We start from the raw sequence: 23440 nt of genomic DNA on the forward strand, positions 1-23440 counted from the left end.
GGTGCTGGTGAGGGACTGGTGAGGTGCTGGTGAGGTGCTGGTGAGGGACTGGTGAGGTGCTGGTGAGGGACTGGTGAGGTGCTGGTGAGGCGCTGGTGAGGTGCTGGTGAGGTGCTGGTGAGGTGCTGGTGAGGTGCTGGTGAGGGACTGGTGAGGTGCTGCTGGTGAGGCAAGACACTGCTGAGGCGCTGGTGAGGGACTGGTGAGGTGCTGGTGAGGCACTGGTGAGGCTGCTGGTGAGGTGCTGGTGAGGCTGGTGAGGTGGTGAGGTGAGGGACTGGTTAGAGGTGCTGGTGAGGGACTGGTGAGGTGCTGGTGAGGCACTGGTGAGGCGCTGGTGAGGTGCTGGTGAGGCAGTGGTGAGGTGCTGGTGAGGTGCTGGTGAGGTGCTGGTGAGGCACTGATGAGGTGCTGATGAGGTGCTGGTGAGGTGCTGGTGAGGAACAGGCCTTTGTGCAGGCAGGAGGAGGTGAGAGCTGTCCAAGGGCCTTTGAGTTTCACTGCCCGTAATGGGCAGTGGCTGTGAAACTGTGAGGAAGGAATTTTTCACAGAGTCATGGAATCACAGACTGGTTTGGGTGGGAAGGGACCTTCCTGTGTGTCCCTGTGGCTGGAGGGGCAGCGGCTGCTCTAGGGCCTGTGGGGGACAGTAAAATTACCTGGGAGCAGGAAGGAGGGTCTGGATCCAGGCCCAACCATCCCCGCTATAAAAAGCCGGAGCAGCCCCGTGTCCCCTGTGCAGGAGCTCAGGGGGGGCCGGGAGCAGCACCCAGACCCCACACCCAGCGCAGGGCACAGGTAACACTTGGGGCCGGGGTCCCGGGGTGACGCCGTGGGGCTGCGGGGGCCGGGGCCGGGGTGCTGGGCACGGGGGGCGACGGCCCGTGGGACCAGGGTGGGGGTCGGGGCGGTGCCGGGACGTGGCCGGGGGGCTCCTGGCTGGGGGTGCGGCCGGGGGTGTCCCCTCTCCCCGGGCTGACTCCGCTCCCCCTCCCCACCTCCCCAGTCCCTCCCAGAGGAAGCGGCCGCGGCCCCGCCTGCGTCCTCACAGTGTCTGGGGGGTCCCTGGAGAGTCTCTGCCCACCATGGAGCTCCTGCTGCTGGTGCTGCTGGCCACGACTCTGGCCACCGGCGTCCCCCCACGCCGGCCAGACCTTAAGAGTGGCCTCAGGGAGATTGAACTGAGTATGGCCCCCAACTCCTTCGATGACCAGTACTCGCGCTGCCGCATCAAAATGGCGAAGGCGCTGAGGGCGCTCAACCGCACTGAGTTTGCCACCAACAGCGACTACGCTGACGCCTGGGGCAAGGCCACCATCAAATGGCACAGCCGCAAATTTGTGGGGTCCCGGCTGCGGCGGGAACAGGCCATCGCCCTCATGGCCTACTCGATGGAGGAGGGCCTATACTTGGAGTTCAACAGGGCCGTGCGCAGCGCGGGGCGCTCCCTCCAGGAATACCTGCGCAACTTCCCCTTCAAGGTGGTGCATTTCCTGCTGACCGAGGCCCTGGATGACCTGCGGGATGAGGAGACCCACCCCCGCTGCCTCGACGTGTACCGGGGTATTGAAGGGATCCGGTTCGTCACTGAGCCTGGCAGGACCATCCGCTTTGGCCAGTTCGCCTCCAGCTCCCTGCTGAGAAATGTCAGCGAGCACTACGGCACCGACACCTTCTTCGAGGTGCACACCTGCCACGGCGCCAACATCCGAAACTTCTCCCACTACCCTAACGAGGAGGAAGTCCTCATCCCGCCCTTCGAGACCTTTAATGTCACCAGTGTCACCCGCCAAGGGGACAAAACCCACATCGAGCTCCGCTCCCACGGCGTGTACAGCAAATACAACTGCGCGTGGCTCCGAGGTGACATCCCTGGGGTGGGGACACCTGAGGTTGGGTGTGGGGACAGGGCCGGGGTGGCACCAGGGCACCAGCTCTGCTGGGAAAGGGGTGAGGGTGGTGGGGCAGGGGATGGGGGTGCTATGGCTTTGGCCATTACACAGCTCCAGCTGCTCTCCTGGCACTGCATGGCACTGGATGGGATGGGATGTCAGGGTGTTGTCCTGACAACGGGCTCATTTCCCAGTGGCAGAGCCAATCCACACCTCAAGGTGAGGGATTTCTATTTTTTATTGTAGTTTGTGGAAAGTAGGGAGTCAATGGTAACCCAGCTCCCCCTGACCCTCTTCCCCTGCACCCCCCCAGGCAGCAGCATCCGCAGGGACCCCCCAAGCCTCACTGGGCTCCTCCTGGCAATGCTGGCCCTGGCAGTGGCCATCGGCACCCCCTGAGCCACGAGGACACCGCTGTCACCTCTGCCACCGTGCCCGGCCAAGACGAGGGCTCAGGAACGGAGCCCCCGGTGTCCCCAGGACAGCAGGACGGGCCGGGGGGCACGGGGACCCCCCCCTGCAGGGGGACACTGGACAAGCCCAGGGGACGCCCTCCCTGAGCCATGGCTGGGGGGTTGGGGTGCAGCCGAGTGGGGGCACAGGGGGGATTTGCTTCTCTTTGGGGATTTTTTTCTCCCTTTCAATATTTTAACTTTTCTTTCCAATTATTAAAGTGGTTTTAGCTCAACCCATGAGTTTCCTTCTTCCTTTAACCCACCTCATCCTGCTCCAGTGACTTTTGCCAAGAGCCTGGAGTGCCAGGACAAGGGGGAATGGCATCTCATGGACAGAGGGCAGGATTAAATGGGATACTGGGAATAAATTCTTCCCTGTGAAGGTCGTGAGGCCCTGGCACAGATTGCCCAGAGACCAATGCTGGGTCCTGCCCTTGGATCACAACAACCCCATGGAATGCTCCAGGCTTGGGATAGAGTGGCTGGAAAGCTGGAAAAGTTCCTGGGGGTGCTGGTGACAGGGGCTGAACATGAGCCCGGGTGTGCCCAGGTGGGTAAGAAGCCAGTGGCTCCTGGCTTGTAGCAGACACAGTGTGACCACAGGCCCAGGGCAGAGCCTGTCCCCTGTGCTGGCACTGCTGAAGCACCTCCAGTCCTGGGGGCAGGTATGGGGTCCCCAGTACAGGACACTGAGGGGCTAGAGCGTGTCCAGGGAAGGGAACAGAGATGGGGAAGTGTCTGGAGCACCAGGAGCAGCTGAGGGAGCTGGGGGTCTCAGCCTGGAGAAAAGAAGGGTCAGAGAGACTCTCATTCTCTCCAACTCCCTGACAGGAGGAGGAGGGAGGGGTTGGGCTCTGCTCCCAGGGAACAAGGGATAGAACAAGAGAAAACAGCCTCAAGTGTGCCAGGGGAGGATCAGGCTGGACATCAGGAAGAATTTATTCATGGAAAGGGTGGTCAGACATTGGAAGGGGCTGTCTAGGGAGGTGGTGGAGTCCCCATCCCTGGAGGTGTTCAAGAAATGACTGGATGTGGCACTCAGTGCTGCAGTCTGGGTGCCAAGATGGGGATCAGACACAGGGTGGACTCAATGGTCTTGGAGGTCTTTTCCAACCTAAATCATTCTGTGATTCTGTGATGCTGGATATATGCCAAATCAATGCTGGATCAATGCTGAATCCATGCTGGATCAATGCCAGAGTGATGCCGGATCACTGCACCCATCAGCCCCATGGTCACCAGCACACAGCTGTGCAGAGACACACAACTGGGGGCTTGGAGCTGTCCCTGTGAGGTGCCAGCCCCTCCTCATGTACCAGGAGGTCTGAGACCCCCCTGTGCTGCTGTGGGCTCTGTGAGGGTGGAAGGTCTGAACCTCTCCTGTACTGGTGTCAAGGGCCCAGGGGGTGGCAGGTCCCACCTGAGCACATGGCCAGCTGGGTGATCATGGAGACCCCAGCCACCTCCTGCAGGGACAGCGGCATCGGGGCAGGGGACACTGGGACACGGGGACATGGGGACATTCACGGTGGGCAGCGGCGGGTGCCTGCGGTGCAGCACATAGTCCGAGTGCTGGCCCTGCCAGGGCTGTGGGGCCGCAGGATCGGGGTCCCCATTGCACGGGATGGACCTCTCCAGGTACTGCAGCCACCCCCACAGCTGGGAAAGCATCCTGCAGGCAGGGGACACGTGGCACAGGGACATGGTGACACGAAAACGTGGTGATACAGGGATGTGGTGGCATGGGGATGGAGTGGCATGGGGATGAGTGGTGTGGGGACACAGTGGGATGAGGACTCGGTGACACTGGGATGTGGTGGCATGTGGACAAGGTGGAATGGGGACATGATGGCACAGAGACACAATGACATGGGGACATTGCGATCACAGCATCATTCCCCTTTCCAGGCTGGTGGCTCGGCTGAAGCATCCCACTCCTCACTCAGCTCCTGTGGGAACCCTGACCCATGTCTCCACTGTCCCCACTCTGTGTCCCTCATCTCCCCCATCCCCATGTCCCCACTCTATCACCTCTTTGTGTTCTTGGGGGTGGACATGGGCTCCTTGTAGATCTTGAGGTAGCTGAGCAGTGTCCCTGGTGAGGGGACACAGAGAGGGGACAGGGACATGAGCAGGACCTCAGTGACATCCTGAGGGCATCCCTGAGGGGTGACAGTGGGGTCCCTGGAGGTCTCACCTATGGCCCAGGGCTGGTCACGGCCAAGTGCCTGGCGACAGGGGCCCTGGTACTCCTCAAAGAGCTGGTGCTGCTGGTTCAGTGTGTCACCTGCCCAGGGGACACGGCTCTGCTGTTGCCCCCAGACCCCCTGTCAGAGACGGAAATGGTTCATGATTTACGCATTCCAGGATTGCCAGGGGACTTCTGCAGGCTGGGAAGAGGCAGCTGGACCCATCCCCCCTGCCAATGCTGCTGAAGGTGTCAAGTCCTGAAAAGGCGAGAAGAGACGTGTTTACCAGGCCCCTCACAGGAACTCTGCAGGCCCAGCAGAGTTGGAGGCTTGAGGCACGGCCCAGGACACCATCCATGGATATAATAACTCATAATTTCTTGGAGTGTGTGGGCTTCCCTCCCCCACCCCCAATGGATCAAGGCCACCACTTCAACTGACAGACATGGAAGCTGCAACCACCAAGTGTCATCGCTGCACCCCGTGGGTGGTGACTATAGACATCTTTCCACTCTCAGCTTTTCTTTCCCTTATTTTCCCTTACCCTTATCCTGTCTTTCCTTTCTCTCCCTTATGCATTTTCTCTAAAGGTTATCTTCATGCCATATTGCTATAGATGAGATAGATGATAACACCCAAAATGGCAACATACCTGTTTACCTTTGAAACAAAATTGTTCTAAAATAAACCCTACATACATATATATATATTTTCAAACACTCATTATTCAGTGTTGTTTCACTCTAATCCACCCCAAAGGATTTATTAATAAGAACCTGGGTAACTCCGTCCTTTCTGGGGTGGATCATAACACCCCCTAGGAGCCTCCCCATTCCCCTTGCATCCCCCCTGTATCCTCCATGTCTCCCCATGTCCCTTCTTGTTTCCCTTCGTGCTCCTTCATGTCCCGCTGTGCCCCCCAAGTTCCCCTGTACCCCTGCTTCCGCCCTGTGTCTTCCCCCATGACCCCAGTGTACCCCTATATCCCCGTTTCCCCTACCCATGTCTCTCCCTGTGGCCTCCCATGTCTCCTCTTCATTCTCCTGTTCCCTGTGTCTTCCCGTGTTTTCCTCCCATCCCTGTTCCCCCATGTCCCCCACGTCCCTCCATGTCCTCCTGTATCCCCTATGTCCACCTTTGTGTCCCCCTCTCCCTGTGTCCCCTCTGCCCCCCCAGGAGCAGTTGTCACAGGTGAGGTCACCACAGGGGACGTCGAAGGCCACCAGGTCCCCTCCTGCTCCTGCTCCTGCCGGAACTCCCGGAGCCACCGGAGCAGCAGGGTCAGCTGCACATCACGGATGGTGGCACGGCCTGGAACAGGGACACACGGACAGGGACACACGGACATGGGGACACGCGGACATGGGGACACACAGACACAGACACGGTGTCACCACCCAGCCCGGCACTGCCGGGACCCCCGGAGCCAGCAGAGCACCAGGGGCAGCTGCAGGTCACAGGTGTTGGGGTCAGCTGGGACAAGGGACACACGGACATAGGGAGACAGGGACACAAGGACACACACCGGGTCCCCCCCCATGCTGTCAGTGCAGGAGCCTGAAGGTGGATGCAGCAGATGTTCCCCGCGACACGCTGCCCCCGCACCGACCCCAGCAGCACCTGGGGAGAAGTGACACACGTGCGACCTCAGGGCGTCACCACCCTCCGCCCTCCCCTCAGGTGTCCCCCTTCACCTGTGCACCCCGCGGCACCTCGCGCCCTGGTCACGCCGCCACCGCACCCGCTGCGCCGTGGCGGGGCGCAGGGTCAGAGGCGGGGCCAGCGCCCACCAACCGGGGGCCAGCAGCCCCCCGGCTACCGCGGCCAGCACGGCCAGCGCCGGGCTGGGAAGGGGGACTCCGGCAGCCTGGCGGGGGGCGGCCACGGTATCGGGGCGTCGGCGAGGAGCGCGGTGTCCCCCGGCTCCTGCGCGGGGGCTCCGGCACAGGAGGCACAACCTGCGGGAGAGAGACCCCGGGGAGGGCAGCGGGGAGGGCCAGGAGCAGGACTCCCTGCCAGATCCAGCCACCACTGCGACTAATAGCCAGGACAGGACCCACCCCCCAGTTCCAACTTCCCCGTGAGAATGTCCCAGAGCCGAGACTGTCCCCCACCTCCCCAGGATCGCCCCCCGCATCCTTGGGCTCGGCCGGAAAAGACGAGAAGCAGCCGTCGGGAGCTGCTGGGGGGAAGCGGGGGACGGCGGGGCTGGCACGGGACTTCCCCTCACCTTGTCCCTGCAGGGTCCCCACGGGATCCCCGGGACCCACGAAGCCGCCTCAGGTGAGCACAGCCGGGGGGCACTTGTGCCGCTCCCCGTGGCCGTGCCACGTTCCCGGCCACTCGCCTCTCACCTCCGCACGCCGCGATCCCGGCGGTCACCGCCTGCACCTCTCCGGTGGGACCGGAACCGCCGCCGCCTCCCAATGGCCAAGGGCTGTCGGGGGGGCACCACTTGCCGTGGGCTCCTCACGCCCGGGAGCTCCACATGTCGGGGACATCCGCCGGCCAGGGAGTCATTCGGACACGTCCGGCCGCCGCCCGGCCGCATTCCTGCCACGGGGGCGCGGCAAGCGCCGTCCCCGGGCCCGCGGGGCGCAGACGACCGGGGTACCGGAGCACCGTGTGCGGGAGCCGGGCGATGGCCACGGGAGCCGGTGGCTACTGAGCTGGCCCTGCACCTCCGGCCAGAGACATCCCGACCGGTTCTCCCAGGTAACCCCTTGTCCGCCGCGTCCTGACCAAATGGCTCGAGGCCACGGCAGTGGCCGGCGAGGAGGAGGAGGACAGGGAGGTTGTTGTCTAAAAGCAGCACGTAAAGGAAACCTTTAAGACTCAATTTGTGAGTTTTAGGACCCGTGATGCACTGCACGGTCACAGCACACCGGGTGGCCTGGGAATCAGTTCATGTGCCCTGGGAATCATTTTGTCAAAGAGCACACAGAGGTATCCCAGCTACAGCTGATATGTCAGCATTACATGATTATTAATTTTTCATTCCTCACATTTCTGTTACATATTCATGACATTTCCCAATGCTCATTAGCATATATGAATGTCCTTATAGGGTCTCTGAGCATCTTTATCGGTGCTCGTCTTTGTCTGGAGCCCCCAAAGTTCTAAGTTACACAGTTCTCTTCAAGACAATGCACCTGGTTATACAGTAACTGGATGTTGCTGCCAGGACTTAACGAATGCAGTTAATTTTCTCAAAACACTGTCAGAGAAGGAAATTCCCAGAAGATAAGCCACCAGGACAGGAACTTGTGACAAGAGCAGATGGCAACAACAGGAACCTGGCGTGGTAAGGCAGATCTGGGTAAGCCACTTGAACAAAAATTCCCACTGTGGAAAACCGTGAGAAAAGAAAGCATTAATTCCAGACCTAAATGAAGGTTGGAAATTAGCACACCAGACAAAATTCCACTGTGCAAGCTGTGGGAAAAAAAACAATTGCTTACACCTATGCCATCTCAAGTTTTGGGAACATCTGACACACCCTGTGAATATCCAAGACTTGACCGTATATTTCTACCTCCCTCTCTCTACCTCATATTTACAGTTAAATAAAATCCATACTATTGACTTTGGCATATGGCCTCATTTTCACGTTAATTCAGGCAGAAGCATCTTTTAATAATCGGATCCTAACAGTTGCTCAGCTGGCTGCCTAAGTTCCCTTCTCGTTGTTTCTTTACTTTGCTTGCCTGGTTATAGAGTAACTGGGTTAGTCCCTTTAAATCACTTAGTTCAGCTAAAGGTCGTTCCTATGGTGCATTCCACAGCAAATACTATCACTTCTTAAACCACGATGTCAGGGTCGAGTGAGTGAGTGGGGCAGGAGCAGCCACAGCACCTCCAGCATGGGGGTGACACCCATGGGATTGATCTCCCCCCACCTCACCTTGCACAGACCCAGCATGGGGTCCACACCACCCCCTCACCAATCACGTGCCTCCACCTGAGGGGCCTTGGTTCTGCTGGCACGGTTTGACATGGTGTGACAAGGTGTGCCACGGAGTGACACGGCTGGTGGGTTCCCTCTGGGGTGGGTTGACTCTGAGCTGCCACTTCCCCTTCCCATCCTCAGCAGTGAGCAGCCCCACAGATGGGCAGGGAGAGGTCCATTCCCCCCTGGCACCCCAGTCCCTCTGCTCCCTGGTCCCTGAACCCCCCAACATCCCCCAGCATCCCTGGTATGAGGGTCACAGCTGGCCTTGTCAAGACCCCCACTGAGCTCCGACTTGTTGTGCCGCAGGATGGGGGGTGACACAGAACAGGACAAGGAACCCCCCACCCCACAGTGACTCTGGTGCCAGCTCCTGCTTCTGCCTCTGACCAGTGTCCCTGGCTGGAACCAAAAGGAAAAGGACCATGGTCACGACCAGGGCGTGACCTCCTCCACCCCAGCACCACGAGCACCAACCAGAGCCCCGTCACAGGGGGTCACTGAGCAGAAGCTGCAGCGGTGATGGTGGCACTGGTGATGCCACCACAGCCATCGTGGCAGACAAGGGTGGGGGTGCTGGAGCAGGCTTAGTGCACGGTGAGGGGCTCTGGTGCTGGTGTGTGGTCTGGTGCCAGTGCTGTCCCAGGTGGTCCCAGCTGAGGGGGCAGCAGAAACGGTGGCTGTTGGCATTAGGGGTGCCGGGCAGGGTCATCAGGAGGGCTCTGGGGACACAAACGGGGGCTCAATCCCCAGGGGTAGGATGGGACTCAGCCCCCCCCACACCCCATTCCTGCTCCTGGTGATGGGCGAAGAGCCCTTGGTCCTTCCATCGGTGCTCTCCTGGGGCAGCCGGTTCTGGGGGCTCCCTTGGTGGGTCCTGGAGGACTGGAGGCTCTTCCCACAGCGCCTGTTCCCACACAACTCGCTCCAGCGGGAGGTGTCCCTGCCCATAGCAGGGGGTGGCACTGGGTGGGCTTCAAGGTCACTTCTCACCCAAACCATTCCTTGATTCCATGATTCCATGACAAGGGTCAAGAGGTGTTGATTTTCTTACCAAAGCCAAAGGACAAGCAGCAGATCCAAAGGAGAAGGAGGCCACGATGGACTCTCAGGCTGAGCTGGAGAACTCCTTGCCTCTGGCTGCTGCAGATATTCCAATTTGATAGGGATTTAGGGAAACTCTGGGTGAGTTGGTGACAGCAAAATGCTTTGAGGCTCTTGACAGGCATCAAAACCCATCTGGGGCTGGAGATTCCGGAGCCCCACGGAGCTGAAATTGGCTCTGAGAAGTGGTGAAGAATCAGAAGTGCTGTCCCTGTTCCTGTGTGTTTTCCACACCTCCTGCTCTTAGTCCCTATGGGAGACGGGTTTCCAGGGCTGATGGACCTTTGATCCCCTCCCATAGAGCTGATTTTATGGCTGGTTCTCCCAGACATAGATGGAAAAGGCGGGGTTCAGGCACGGTGAGAAGGAAGCCTGGAGAGACTGAAGGTGTGTGAACTCTTTATTGAGAGGACCAGAAAGGAAATCATGGAATCATTTGGCCTGGAAGCTTATCTTGTTCCACCCCCCTGCCATGGGCATGGACACCTTTACACCAGCCCAGGTTGCTTCAAGCCCCGTTCAACCTGGCCTTGGACACTTGCAGGGATGGGGCAGCCACAGCTTCTCTGGGCAACCTGTGCCAGTTCCTCACCACCTTCCCAGGGAAGGATTTGTTCCCAGTATCCCATCTAACCCAGCCCTCTGTCCACAGGAAGCCATTCCCCCTGTCCTGGCACTCCAGGCCCTTGTCCAAAGTCCCTGTGGCCACTCCCAGCCCCCCACTGCTGAGCCCACCTCTGCCCTGACATGTCACCTTCCCCTGGTGTCCCTGTCCTGGGGCTTTGGGGTGTGGGTGTCCCAGCTCCTGGGAGCAGCTGCCTGGATGCCAGGGCTTCCCTGGGGTTGGGATCCCGGCAGTTTCCCAGCGAACAGGATCCACTGCAGAGCTGCCGTTGTGACCTCAGTGCCCGTCTCCATGGACGCGGCTCCCTAACACTGCCACTCTGGCAGCGGCCAACTGGGAGCCAGGGAAGCAGCTGGAAAACCTCAGAGGAAGGAAGGTAAGTGCCTTGAAATCCCAAATATTGTACAATCACAACCTCTTCCTTTTCCTGCAGGGACCTGGGAACTCTCTGACCCTCACACAGCCTTAAAACTCATCATTCCCCCAAAATTCCAGCGTCAGTGCAGCCTGAGCTGGGATTTTAGTGGATTTATTCTGGTTTTTTACCCATCTCCTGGAATTTTGCAATTTTCCCTTAAAAACTGACGTGAGTTGTATTAGGAAATGGGAATTTTTAATTGCAAATATTCATAAAAAACATCAGACTTGTCAGACTCCGGTTCTAAATGCTGAATTCCAGCTTTCTGCGCTGGAATAAATATTTCAGAAATTCAGCAAATCCTGAAGTTAATTCTTAAAAAATGTTTGAAAACCTGAATCTCATCAGATTAATGCTTAAAAATATAAAAACCTCCAGAATCTCCTGAAATTGAGACAGGAGATACTGTTTTGGACTGGGAGATACTGTTTTGCAGTGAGAGATACTGTTGTGGGATGGGAGATACTGGTTTGAGATGCAGTTGCCTCTTCAAACACCAGAATCTGTGAGGGAGGAATGGGATGGAACTGGACTCTCTCCTCCAAATTGTAGGAATATCCCAACATTATACAGCAAAAAAGAGAAATCTTTAAAAATGTGCATTTTTGGGTTTCTCCTGAGGCAACTTCAGGTGGGAAATACAAATCCAGGTGTGGCACCTGCGCTTCTGCCCCAGACATGGGCAGTTCCGGGTCAAACATTTGAGCTGCCGGAAGAAGCAGCTGGGAACCCGAGGGCCGGGGGGAAAATGCTCCCTCAGAACTGGTCTGTTTTCCTTCTGTTCCAGTTTTCCGGAGACTGGCTGGGATATGGCATCCAAACCTAAGGGGAAAGAAGACCCCGTGGCTGCTGGGAAAACCAAGGAAGGAACGAGGAGCAAGGATGGAGAGACGTCCCCAGAAATAAGTGACGTGGAAAACCTCCTCCGGGAGAGGAAACTGTTCCTGCAGGAGGAATGCGGGACCCTCACGGAACACCTGGACACCTACCTGGGCAGGACAGAGCAGCTCCTGCGGGAAAGCAAAGCCCTGGAAGAGGCGGCCCGGGGCACTCGGGAGCAGAGCCAGACTTTCCTGTCGTGCGGAGCAAAGCTGGGCCGGGAGCGCCGGGATCTGCTCCTCACCCTGAACGAGCGGAATCGCCGGGATCTGGCCCAAAGCCAGGCGCGGAGGGAGCGGCTGATCCCGCAGTACGCCGGGAAGGAGCAGGAGCTGACGAGCTCCCTGAGGGACACGGAGGCCGAGGCCTCTCTCCTGGACACGGAGCTGGAGGAGCTGGAGCCGTACAAGGAGGTGTTGGCCCGGTCGGAGCAGAGGGTGAAGGAGCTGGAGCAGGAATCGCTGGGGACCAGGATCCGGTGTGCCGAGGAAACCCGCAACGTCAAGAGCAGGTTCCTGCGGGAAAAGGCCGACTGCGAGCGGGAATTGCGGCGCAGGATGCAGCGGCTCACCTGGAGAGCGGAGGAGGTGGCGCTGCGGGCTCTGATCCAGCACGTGGAGCAGGTGAAGGCGGAGAACAGGCTCCTGCGCCGGGAGCTGCTCGGCCTCATCCGACACTCCCAGGTCCTCAGGGACGCCCGGATGCGGCTGCGGGATCAGCAGGAGCAGCTGCTCCGGGAGAACCAGTGTGCCCAGCGGGTGGCACTGGTAACACCAGCGCGGAGCCCCCGGCGCCGCCGGGACAACCCGCTGTGCCCTCCTGGGCAGGGGGGGCCACGGACCCCGAACCGCCCGGGCTGCAGAAAATAAACACGGCGGCGACCAAAGCCTTTCGGCAGTGGAAGCATGGAAGGGTTTGAGCCCTGATCACAAGGATCCATAAAATATATTCATGGAATATATCCTTATCCATGTTCTCCTTCCCTCCCAGGGAGGTGGTGGTGGCCCCATCCCCGGAAGTGTTCAAGGTCAGGTTGGGTGGGGCTGGGAGCAACCTGGGATAGTGGAAGGTGTCCCTGCCCCTGCAGGGGGGTGAGACCGGATGGGCTTTAAGGTCCCTCCAACCCAAACCATTCCAGGATTCCATGAAATTAGGGCACCCTCAGTGCAAAAGGCTTGTGTGAGAGAGATGTGTGCCCACGGCAGTGGCTCTGGGGCTCTGCAGGAGGGAGGGACAGGGACCATCCCCGGGAACTCTGATGGCATTGGGAACAGGTGGGATAGAGCTGGAGCTCTGCTCCAGGCTCTGGATGAGATCCAGGTGTGGATTGCCAGATGACAGAGGCTTCAGTAGTCACTCCTGCCAGGGAAAAGGCTGGTAATCAACTCATACAAAAAACCCCTAAACCAACATCCTTGGCTGTAATTTGAGGTGATTTCAGCCCCCCGGGTTTGGCTGCAGGTGAAGGACTCTCTGGAGCACCAACACAAACTCACCAGCTCTGGTGCTGTGGAGTCTTCTCCCAGTGGAGGGAGTTTTGGAAGGACAGGGCACCCCCACACCTGTGTTGGCAATCCCAGCCCTCTCCCAACAGCCACGGAAACGAAGGTCTCCACATGAGGCAGCACACGCTGGCAAATGCTGGCAAATCAGGATTTTCCCTTATTCCCACCGAGTCGAACTGTTGACCCGGAATGAAGCTGATGTGGAGAGTCGGTCCAAGCACCCAGTGAGACACTGAGGAAGCTCCTTGTGCAGCTGCTTTGCTTCAGGCTGCTGCTTCACTAGGGATTTGGATTCCTGCTCATCTACCAAGCAGGAATGCACCGGGAATCCACAGGACTCACAGAATTTGAGCTTGTGCACTTTCAGCAACAGGGACTAGATCAGGAGCAGCATTCCAGACCCTGGGCCAAAGGAAATGCCAGTGGAATGCAGCTCTGATGGGGTGTCCAGATGCAGGCTTTCAGTGGGTGATTAATTATCTCAATCAAAGGGACTGGACTGGAACCAGTTTCAGGTGAATTCAGTTTCCTGCAATCACAGGACACCTGACTGAGCTCACTCAAGCATTGTATCATTGGGAAAGAGACCTCCAGCCTGGCTTTTCAGGGAAGCAATCCCGGTGGAGGCAGGAGAGGTCTCAGCACAGGAGCAGGAGTCCCTGAGCTCCTTTTCCCTCAAAATGATCCAACTCAAAAGTCTGGAGCCAATCCTGCCCCACTGGCACCAGGCTCTGGGGTCTGGCACTTCTCCCACCTCCCCTGGAGCTGCTTCCCCTCCCCAGTGGGGCCTCTGGGCCTCTGGGTAGGCCCTGGTCTGACGAGGGCTGGAATTTCAGATCCCTCCACTGAAGAGAGGCTGGAGTTTGTCACTGCTCGGCTGCAGAGCTGAGATGTGGAGGCCCACCCTGAGCAGCCTCTTGGCTGATTATTTTAGTGTTTATTGAATACCTTGGGAATGGGATGTGCAGAAAGATGGATTGACGTTGAAAAAAAAAGGAAGTGATTTCCACTTTAATACAGATGGTGGCAAAAATCTACAGGAATCAAGATAAGGTTTGTTGTAACCTGAGGAAAAAACTGTGAAATAAAGCTAAGAGATGTTAGGAAAAAGGATGGAAGAAGCAGCCAAAGTATGGAAAAAAGCTGAAAAGAATTTCTTCTTCCATATTATGATGGAATTGTGGAATCTCAGGATGGTTTGGGTTGGAGGGACTTAAAAACTCATCTTGTTCCACTCCATGCCATGGGCAGGGACACCTCCCACTATCCCAGGTTGCTCCAAGCTCCATCCAACCTGGCCTGGAACACTTCCAGGGATCCAGGGGCAGCCACAGCTTCTCTGGGCAATCTGTGCCAGGGCCTCACTCTCCTCACAGGGAAGAATTTATTCCCAATATCTCATCCCATAACCTTGTCCATGGGAAGCCATTCCCCCTTGTCCTGGCACTCCAGGCTCTTGACAAAAGTCACTGGAGCAGGATGAGGTGGGTTAAAGGAAGAAGGAAACTCATGGGTTGAGCTAAAACCACTTTAATAATTGGAAAGAAAAGTTAAAATATTGAAAGGGAGAAAAAAAGCCCCAAAGAGAAGCAAATCCCCCCTGTGCCCCCACTCGGCTGCACCCCAACCCCCCAGCCATGGCTCAGGGAGGGCGTCCCCTGGGCTTGTCCAGTGTCCCCCTGCAGGGGGGGGTCCCCGTGCCCCCCGGCCCGTCCTGCCGTCCTGGGGACACCGGGGGCTCCGTTCCTGAGCCCTCGTCTGGGCCGGGCACGGTGGCAGAGGTGACAGCGGTGTCCTCGTGGCTCAGGGGGTGCCGATGGCCACTGCCAGGGCCAGCATTGCCAGGAGGAGCCCCCTGAGATGTGGGGGGTCCCTGCGGATGCTGCTGCCTGCGGATGCAGGAGAACAAAGTCAGAGGGAGCTGGGCAGGGGGCTCAGGGGGACCCAGGGTGGGCAGGATCCGAGGGGAGGTCAGTGGAGTTGTGAGGTGTCCAATGAGCCTGTGCCAGGCCAGATCCAGCTGTCCTACACCGTGTCACACCATGCCATGTTGTGTCATCCCATCCCATCCCATCCCTTCCTATCCCATCCCATGCCAGGAGAGCAGCTGGAGCCGTCCAACGCTGCACACAGAGCTCTGCCACCCCCATCTGCTGCCTCACTACAGACCTCCCTGTTCCAGCAGAGCCGGTGCCCTGGTGCCACCCCCGCCCTGTCCCTGCACCCGACCTCAGGTGTCCCCACCCCAGGGACGTCACCTCGGAGCCACGCGCAGTTGTATTTGCTGTACACGCCGTGGGGGCGGAGCTGGATGTGGGTTTTGTCCCCTTGGCGGGTGACACTGGTGACATTAAAGGTCTCGAAGGGCGGGATGAGGACTTCCTCCTCCCAGGGCATGAAGGAGAAGTCCCGGATGGCGGCGCCGTGGCAGGTGTCCAGCTCGAAGAAGGTGTCGGTGCCAAAACTCTTGGCAACCTCTTTGTTGAGGGAGGCGGAGGTGAACTGGCCAAAGCGGACGACGTCGCCGGGCTGGGCAGTGAAGCGGATCCCTCGGACCCCCCGGTACACGTGGAGGCAGCGGGGGTGGGTCTGGGCATCCCGCAGGTCCTCCAGGGCCTCGGTCAGCAGGAAATGCACCACCTTGAAGTGAAATTTGTCCAGATATTCCTGGCGGGAGTGCCCGGCCAGGGGCACAGCCCTGTTGAACTCCTTGTACAAATCTGTCTCCAACGTGTATGCCAGGAGGGCAATGGCCTCTTCCTTCCAACGCAGAGACCCCAGGGATGGGTGGCTGAGCCATTTGACGGTGGCATCATCCCAGGCCTTGGAGTAATTGCTGTTGGGGCCAAGCTCGGAGCGGTTGAGCGCCAGCAGCTCCTCCACCATTTCGTCGCTGCAGTCCTGGTACTGGTCATCGAAGGCATTGGGGACCATGTCCAGTGCCAGCTCCTCAATGCCAGTGGCCGAGGTCACGGCCAGCAGCACCAGCAGCAGGAGCTCCATGGTGGGCAGAGACTCTCCAGGGACCCCCCAGACACTGTGAGGACGCAGGCGGGGCCGCGGCCGCTTCCTCTGGGAGGGACTGGGGAGGTGGGGAGGGGGAGCGGGGTCAGCCCGGGGAGAGGGGACACCCCCGGCCGCACCCCCGGCCAGGAGCCCCCCGGCCACGTCCCGGCACCGCCCCGACCCCCACCCTGGTCCCACGGGCCGTCGCCCCCCGTGCCCAGCACCCCGGCCCCGGCCCCCGCAGCCCCACGGCGTCACCCCGGGACCCCGGCCCCAAGTGTTACCTGTGCCCTGCGCTGGGTGTGGGGTCTGGGTGCTGCTCCCGGCCCCCCCTGAGCTCCTGCACAGGGGACACGGGGCTGCTCCGGCTTTTTATAGCGGGGGTGGTTGGGCCTGGATCCAGACCCTCCTTCCTGCTCCCAGGTAATTTTACTGTCCCCCCACAGCACCCGGAGCAGCCGCTGCCCCCTCTGAGTCCGGGGATGGGCAGGAACCCCCCAGCAAATCCCCTTTGCTCCTGTCTGTGTCTGGGGGGTTGGGACAGCTCGGCAGAAGAAAAAGTAAAAACGAAAGTTGCACAAGCAAAACGAAACCCCTGATTTTATTTTCTACTTCCCATCCACAGGCAATGTCCAGCAGGGCAGAGCAGAGAGGCAGAATCCTCCCCGCCCCTGCTGCCCACGCTGGGGGATCAGCCCAGTACACGGGGGGGTCTGGGATGGGGCATGTCCAGCCTCCTGCCCAGCAGCACCCCCAGGTCCTTCTCCCAGGGCTGCTCCATCTCTTCATCCCCAGCCTGGATGGATCCCGGGCGTTGCCCCGACCCTTGTGCAGCACCAGCACTTGGCCTCGTTAAACCTCAGGAGATCCCCGGGGCCACTTCCCGAGCTTGTCCGGGTGCCTCTGGATGGCCCCGTCCTTCAGGTGTGTCACCTGCACCCTCAGCTTGGTGGCACCTGCAGAGCTGCTGAGAGTGCCCTCGACCCCTTTGCCTGTGTCATTAGTGAAGACATTAAATCACACTGGTCCCAGTACAGACCCCTGAGGGGCACCACTGGCCACCGATGTCCAGCAGGACTCGGAGCCCTCTGGATGGGATCATCCAACCAATTCCTGAGCCACCCAACAGTCCCTGTCCCCGTGGAATCCATCCCTCTGCAGTTTGGAGGGAAGGCTGTTGTGGGCACCGTGGCAAAGGTTTTACAGAAGTGCTGATCGATGGCACCCGGGGCCCTTCCCCCGCCCACTGATGGGAGTCACCCCAGCCGAGAAGGCCACTGGGTTGGTCATGCAGGACTTGCCCTTGGTGAAGCATGCTGGGTGTCCCCAGTCACCTCCCTGTTCCTCAGCAGAGCCTCTGGGAGGATTTGTTCCGTGACCTTCCCGGGCCCGGAGCTGAGGCTGACAGGGCAGGAGTTCCCATGGCCGTCCTTTCTGCCCTTTTTAAAGGTGGGTCCTGTGCTCCCCTTTTTCCAGTCACCCAGGACTTCCCCTGACCACCAGGACTTTTCAAATATCCTGGAGAGTGGCTTAGCAGCTCCATCTGTGCATGCCTGACCCCCCCATGCTCCACCCTTCTGTCAGGGAGTTGCAGAGAGCGAGAAGGTCCCCCCCAATCCTCCTTTTCTCCAGGCTGAGCCCCCCAGCTTCCTCAGCCACTCCTGGTGCTCCAGCCCCTTCCCCAGCTTCATTCCCCTCCTTGGACATGCTCCAGCCCCTCAGTGTCCTGTACCTGAGGACCCCAAAGCTGCCCCCGGGACTGGAGGTGCCCCAGCAGTGCCAGCACAGGGGGATGGGAATGTTGGGGCTCGGCCCATCAATCCTGGGCCCATCCTGATCCCTCTGCAGAGCCTAAATTCAGGTTAATCAATAACTGTTGAGACCTTCAAGGGATTCTACTGCCTTAAACTTACCCAGGCAGTGAGGCTGAGCCTGGGGACAGGTGAGTGCCCAGGGGACACCCACATCCAGCCCCAGCCCTACCCGGGCTCTGTCCCGTCCATCTGTCCCTCCTGGTGTCCCTTGGCCCCAGGATGGGACCTTCCCTCAGCCCCGGTGTGTTGGGTGTGGCTGAGCTGGAGTTCCTGTTCCCCTGGCAGCCCCCACAGCCCTGGGCTCTGCAGTGGGGCCTGGAAAGGTGCCAATAACACACCTGTGCTTTGGTGCTGCTGAGCAGGGCTGGCACCGCACCAGCGCTGGGTCCCCAACGCCCCAACCCCATCAGGAGGGCCAGGGCTGGGCAAGGGCTTGGGAGGGGACACAGCCAGGACAGCTGACCCCCAGGGACCCCAGGGACATCCCAGGCTGTAGGACCTGCACTCAGAGAAGCTCAGAAAACGAGGAGGAATGGGGTCACGTTCGTTATTTACAGTCTTTGCTTTCTGGAGCAACGGCTCCGTGTGCTGGAGCCCCACTTTCTGAGAAGTGGGTGGACATCTCCTGATAAATGGAAGTAAAGAATAAATCTTTCGGTTGTGCAACCTCTCAGTTTCACTTCTGTTTTTGTTGAGTTACTTCAGCCCACCACACCCAGCTGGGAGCAGAGGGGCTTTACTGGGGGGTTCCTGCCTGTTCCTGGGGCCAGAAGTGGCAACGGCTGCTCCGGGCACTGGGGGGGACAGTGAACTCTCATGTATGAAGGTGTTGAAGAGCTCTGGGCCTAAGATGGGCCCAGATGGAACCCCATTACTGACCAGTGCCAGCCTGATGTCCCCCTATTCCCTGTCCCCCTTTGTCCAACCCGTGAGCCAGCTGCTCACCCAGCCCACGACGTGTTTGGCCAGCTGTGGGCTGGGCAGTTCGTCCAGAAGGATCCTGGGAGGGACAGGATCCAGAGCTTTACTGAAACCCCCAGAGTTTGCACTCCGCTGTGTTGGGTATTCCTGCTAAAGCAAAGGAATCTTGCTTTTCCATTGCTCTCCCAAAAACTGACTAAAAGAGGAAGCCAACCTTGGGACTGGAATTCTTTTCTTCAGAAGACTTTGTGTGACAGAAATAAAATCCGAGGCTTACGGGCACTTCCCAAAAATGACAGAGTCCTACCCAAGCTGCTAGAATGGATTGACTTCTGGCCTCAGGACAAGAAATCTGGGGTTAGCCATTATTCCCTTCTTTTGTCTCAGATCCCCTATTTCAGCATCAGATTGGACTGTTTCATGCGCTGTGACGAAAACCCCCAGAACTGTGTTTTGTTTGAAATTCCTTCACTGAAACGACGCCCCTGACAAATATTTTCCAGTTCAAACCAGGCCCGGACAGCTGACAAAAACTTCCAGTAATTTATAATATTTAAATCCCAGTACTTTAAAATATTTAAACACCACAGATGAGATGATTCTGTAACTCCTTCGGCCACAGCTTCCATTGCAATGAAGAACCGAAGCCCAGCAGCACAAGTAGGGAATCCTTCTTGGGCTTCACAAAAAAACCTGCAGGAATTTTAAAATCTGAAGTAAATGAGGCAAATTTGAAGCATTTCCCTCCTGCTATTGCTTGCTCCCCCATGGAGCTCCTCCCCCTACTGAGGTCCATCATCAGCTGTACCTACAACTCACGGGAATGTCACTGAATCATTTCAGCTTTATAATACCTCGGGGATTTCCTTATCAGTGAAATTTTTAATCCTCCAACAGTGGTAAAAGAGACAATTTACAAAAATATTTCAATTTACCAGCACGTGGTCATGGATTCCCAGCCATGAACTGCTGGTATTGCCACAAGTGGTTTAATGGTTCATGTGTCACAACTTAACATTTTGTGATGAATGAGGGTTTTGAGGTCACTTACAGAACCACTGGCAGATGCATCATCAAAAGCAGGTTTAAAACAAAAGCAAAAGCATGATCAAGTTCCTTGGCAAAGGTCACTCTGCTACTCACTGGACGGTCAAAGCACGCACAGAAAAAGCAAAAGAAAACCTAAAATCAATCGATCTAAACCCAAAATCAACCTGACCTGACTTTCTTATTAATCCAAATGGCTCAAGAACCTGAGAGCAGCATCCCTGGGACTTTTGCTGTGGCACTGAATTCACACTCGTGTGCACAGAGAGCTGAGGAGGTTGTACAAGGATGTACAGGTGTGTGTGCAGGTGTGTGTGCAGGTGTATGTACAGGTGTGTGTGCAGGTGTGTGTGCAGTGTACATAGAGCTGTATGTACAGGTGTGTGTGCAGTGTATATAGAGCTGTATGTACAGGTGTGTGTGCAGGTGTGTGTGCAGGTGTGTGTGCAGGTGTGTGTGCAGTGTGCATAGAGCTGTATGTGCAGGTGTGTGTGCAGGTGTATGTACAGGTGTGTGTGCAGGTGTGTGTGCAGGTGTATGTGCAGTGTATATAGAGCTGTATGTACAGGTGTGTGTGCAGGTGTGTGTGCAGTGTATATAGAGCTGTATGTACAGGTGTGTGTGCAGTGTACATAGAGCTGTATGTACAGGTGTGTGTGCAGTGTACATAGAGCTGTATGTACAGGTGTGTGTGCAGGTGTGTGTGCAGTGTACATAGAGCTGGGTATTGGTGCAGGGTGTGGTGTGTGTGCAGGGGTAATGTACAGTTTGTGGGCAGGTGTGTGGGTTCAGGTTGGTAGTGTGCAGTGTATAATAGAGCTGTAATGTGACAGGTGGGTGTGGTGGTCAGTGGGGCGTGTGCAGTGTACATAGAGCTGTATGTACAGGTGTGTGTGCAGTGTACATAGAGCTGTATGTACAGGTGTGTGTGCAGGTGTGTGTGCAGTGTACATAGAGCTGTATGTACAGGTGTGTGTGCAGTGTACATAGAGCTGTATGTACAGGTGTATGTACAGGTGTGTGTGCAGTGTATATAGAGCTGTATGTACAGGTGTATGTACAGGTGTGTGTGCAGTGTATATAGAGCTGTATGTACAGGTGTGTGTGCAGTGTACATAGAGCTGTATGTACAGGTGTGTGTGCAGTGTACATAGAGCTGTATGTACAGGTGTATGTACAGGTGTGTGTGCAGTGTACATAGAGCTGTATGTACAGGTGTATGTACAGGTGTGTGTGCAGTGTATATAGAGCTGTATGTACAGGTGTGTGTGCACTGTTGTACTGGTTTAAGAGTTAACCAGCAGGGGAAATGAACTCAACTCAAAGGAGAGATTATAAGTCAGAATAACAATTTACTAAAATAATACAGTAAGTACAATCATACAAACAAACAATTGGTCTTAACCCACAAAACCCAAATGTATAACCCAGTACCCTGGGGCATGAACAACGTGGTGTTCCTTGGGCCCCGCGTGAGTCCAAAGTAAAGGGAGAGGGGAAGAACCTGCTGGTGGGAGAGCTGTTGCAGTCTGGTCAAAAGTGGTGATTGGAGTCCAGTATAGGGTGGTGATCCAAGTCTGTTTGAGAGCGATGAGCCGCAGTCCTTCTCTGGATCCCACAGAGTGGTTCAAAATGTTCCAAGACTCCAAGATTATATATCCTGCAGTTCAGGCAGGAATGCTCAGCACTTCCCTCAGGGCAGGGAGTTCCACAAAGGGTGTGAGGACAGGAGCATCCTCCTATCTCACAGGCCTCTTAACACCTAGTTTGTAGCCTGAGGAGTCAGGCTCTATGGGCAGATGGTGTAAATGGTTCATTGATAACAGTTTCTGGGAAATGGCATGGAAGGCTATAGAATACACAGTTTTGGGTTACACCCATACCCTGATGAACTGGTCTCAGTTGTCCTAACTAGGACAAGTGTATATAGAGCTGTATGTACAGGTGTATGTACAGGTGTGTGTGCAGTGTATATAGAGCTGTATGTACAGGTGTATGTACAGGTGTGTGTGCAGGTGTGTGTGCAGGTGTGTGTACTGTGTATGTACAAGGTATGCAGGTGTATGTACAGTGCATGTACAAGGTATGTAGGTGTGTGTACCGTGTATGTACAAGGTATGCAGGTGTATGTACCATGTATGTACAAGGTATGTAGGTGTATGTACAGTGTATGTACAAGGTATGTAGGTGTATGTACTGTGTATGTACAAGGTATGTAGGTGTATGTACAGTGCATGTACAGGTGTATGTACAGTGTATGTACAGTGTATGTACAGGTGTATGTACAGTGTATGTACAAGGTATGTAGGTGTATGTACAGTGCATGTACAAGGTATGTAGGTGTATGTACAGTGTATGTACAAGGTATGCAGGTGTATGTACAGTGTATGTACAAGGTATGTAGGTGTATGTACAGTGCGTGTACAAGGCGTGCACAGGTTTATACCTGTGAAAAATCCCCCTGAGCCCAGGGAAGGACTCACGTCGGTGCCTTTGCACCTCCCCGGGGGGCGAAGGGCTGAGTGTCGAGGGCGGTGTGAGGCGGCCGTGCCGGTGGCTGCTCCCTCGGCACGGCCCGGGCCGGGCACGGGAGCGGAGGAGACGGACGGGAATGAATGGAAGCACCTCGGGGAAGGCAACCAGAGCCTCGTCTGCCGGGGGGGCGGCCCAGCGGGAGCGGCCGCTCGGCCCCGCCGCCCTCCCCCGCTCCTTTGTGGCCCGAAGGAGTTTTCCACCCCGGGGAGGTCAGCGGGTGTTCCCCGGGTTCTCCCTCCCGGCCGGTGCCGGTGGGCAGCGGGAGCGGTGGGAGGCGGGGCAGCCGATGGCCGGGGAGCTGCTGCTGGAGACGGGAGGTGTGAGGGAAAGCACCAAAAATTCCCCTTTTCTGTCTCGGTCCCCGGGTGTGGGCGATGGGACAGGGGAGAGCGAGCTGGAGAAGGCGAGCAGGCTCCCCAGGGCAGTGGTCACAGCACAAGCCTGCCAGCGCTCAGGAGGCGTTGGGACGATCTCTCAGGCACGTGGTGTGACCCTCGGGGAGGGTCTAGTGCAGGGCCAGGGGTTGGACTCGATGCTCCCCGTGGGTCCCTTCCAGCTCAGCACATTCTGTGATTTGAGTGGGGATCAGCCCAGGCTCCTGCCTTGGTCCTCCCAGTGCAGCAAACGGGAGAGTTCCCCGGCTCTGAGAGGCCCCACTCCGAGGCAGATCCGGGCACTGAGGTCCAGAAGAGCTCCAAGGGTCTCCCTCGGGGTGGCTGTTTACAGGGGCACAAGAGAGAGCCCTTTATTGTTGTCGTTTTCCATCCCGGCCACAGTTCAGGGCAGGAACTTTTTCTCAAAGTTAAATAACGAAAACGTTGTTGTTTTCCAGGCAGCAAAAGTCACTTCCCAAGGCTGTTTGTTAAAGCAGGAGCTCGTTATCCAGCACGAGTTCCCGGGGAACTCGAGAGCAGCTCGGCACAGGGGCTGTTTGTCGAGGGCCGAGGAGCATTTCTGAGCTCCCGCAGTGGCCGCGGGGGAGGAGGGAGGCACCGCCGGACGTTTGTTTCTGGGAAAACTCCCGTTTCACTCCGGAAACTCTTTTCCTTTCAAATCAGGGCATTTTGCCCCTGTAACCCGCACATCCCCGCGGCTCCCGCG

At 57.3% G+C, this 23440-nt stretch overlaps 3 protein-coding genes across 5 annotated transcripts; 2 read left to right on the forward strand and 1 right to left on the reverse strand.

Annotated features, from left to right (window-relative positions):
* Positions 1-174: 174 nt before the first annotated feature.
* Positions 175-2510, forward strand: LOC113985923 (erythroblast NAD(P)(+)--arginine ADP-ribosyltransferase-like). Of its 3 annotated transcripts, none has more exons than XM_039388195.1 (3): positions 175-191; positions 1007-1863; positions 2206-2510. In XM_039388195.1, exons 2-3 carry the CDS (start codon positions 1086-1088, stop codon positions 2289-2291), a joined length of 864 nt encoding a protein of 287 aa, XP_039244129.1. In that variant the 5' UTR covers positions 175-191; positions 1007-1085; the 3' UTR covers positions 2292-2510. The 3 variants fall into 3 exon arrangements, with proteins under 3 accessions (XP_039244129.1, XP_039244128.1, XP_039244127.1); XM_039388194.1 differs by lacking the exon at positions 175-191 and adding an exon at positions 409-469; XM_039388193.1 differs by lacking the exon at positions 175-191 and adding an exon at positions 476-798.
* Positions 2511-10533: 8023 nt separating this feature from the next.
* CCDC166 (coiled-coil domain containing 166) lies at positions 10534-12472 on the forward strand. Its single transcript, XM_027717177.2, has 2 exons — positions 10534-10590; positions 11420-12472. Exon 2 carries the CDS (start codon positions 11442-11444, stop codon positions 12378-12380), a length of 939 nt encoding a protein of 312 aa, XP_027572978.1. The 5' UTR covers positions 10534-10590; positions 11420-11441; the 3' UTR covers positions 12381-12472.
* A 2110-nt stretch (positions 12473-14582) lies between these two features.
* LOC120324637 (erythroblast NAD(P)(+)--arginine ADP-ribosyltransferase-like) lies at positions 14583-16576 on the reverse strand. The gene is made up of 3 exons (XM_039388187.1): positions 16307-16576; positions 15275-16098; positions 14583-14905 (listed from the first exon to the last, which is right to left on the reverse strand). The coding sequence occupies exons 2-3, from the start codon at positions 16017-16019 to the stop codon at positions 14820-14822; spliced, it is 831 nt and encodes a 276-aa protein (XP_039244121.1). The 5' UTR covers positions 16020-16098; positions 16307-16576; the 3' UTR covers positions 14583-14819.
* Between the last annotated feature and the right edge of the window lie 6864 nt (positions 16577-23440).

Source organism: Pipra filicauda, unplaced genomic scaffold (assembly GCF_003945595.2).
Source record: "Pipra filicauda isolate LSUMZ 115617 unplaced genomic scaffold, ASM394559v2 scaffold619_size212394_pilon, whole genome shotgun sequence".
In the NCBI taxonomy this organism is placed as follows: domain Eukaryota; kingdom Metazoa; phylum Chordata; class Aves; order Passeriformes; family Pipridae; genus Pipra; species Pipra filicauda.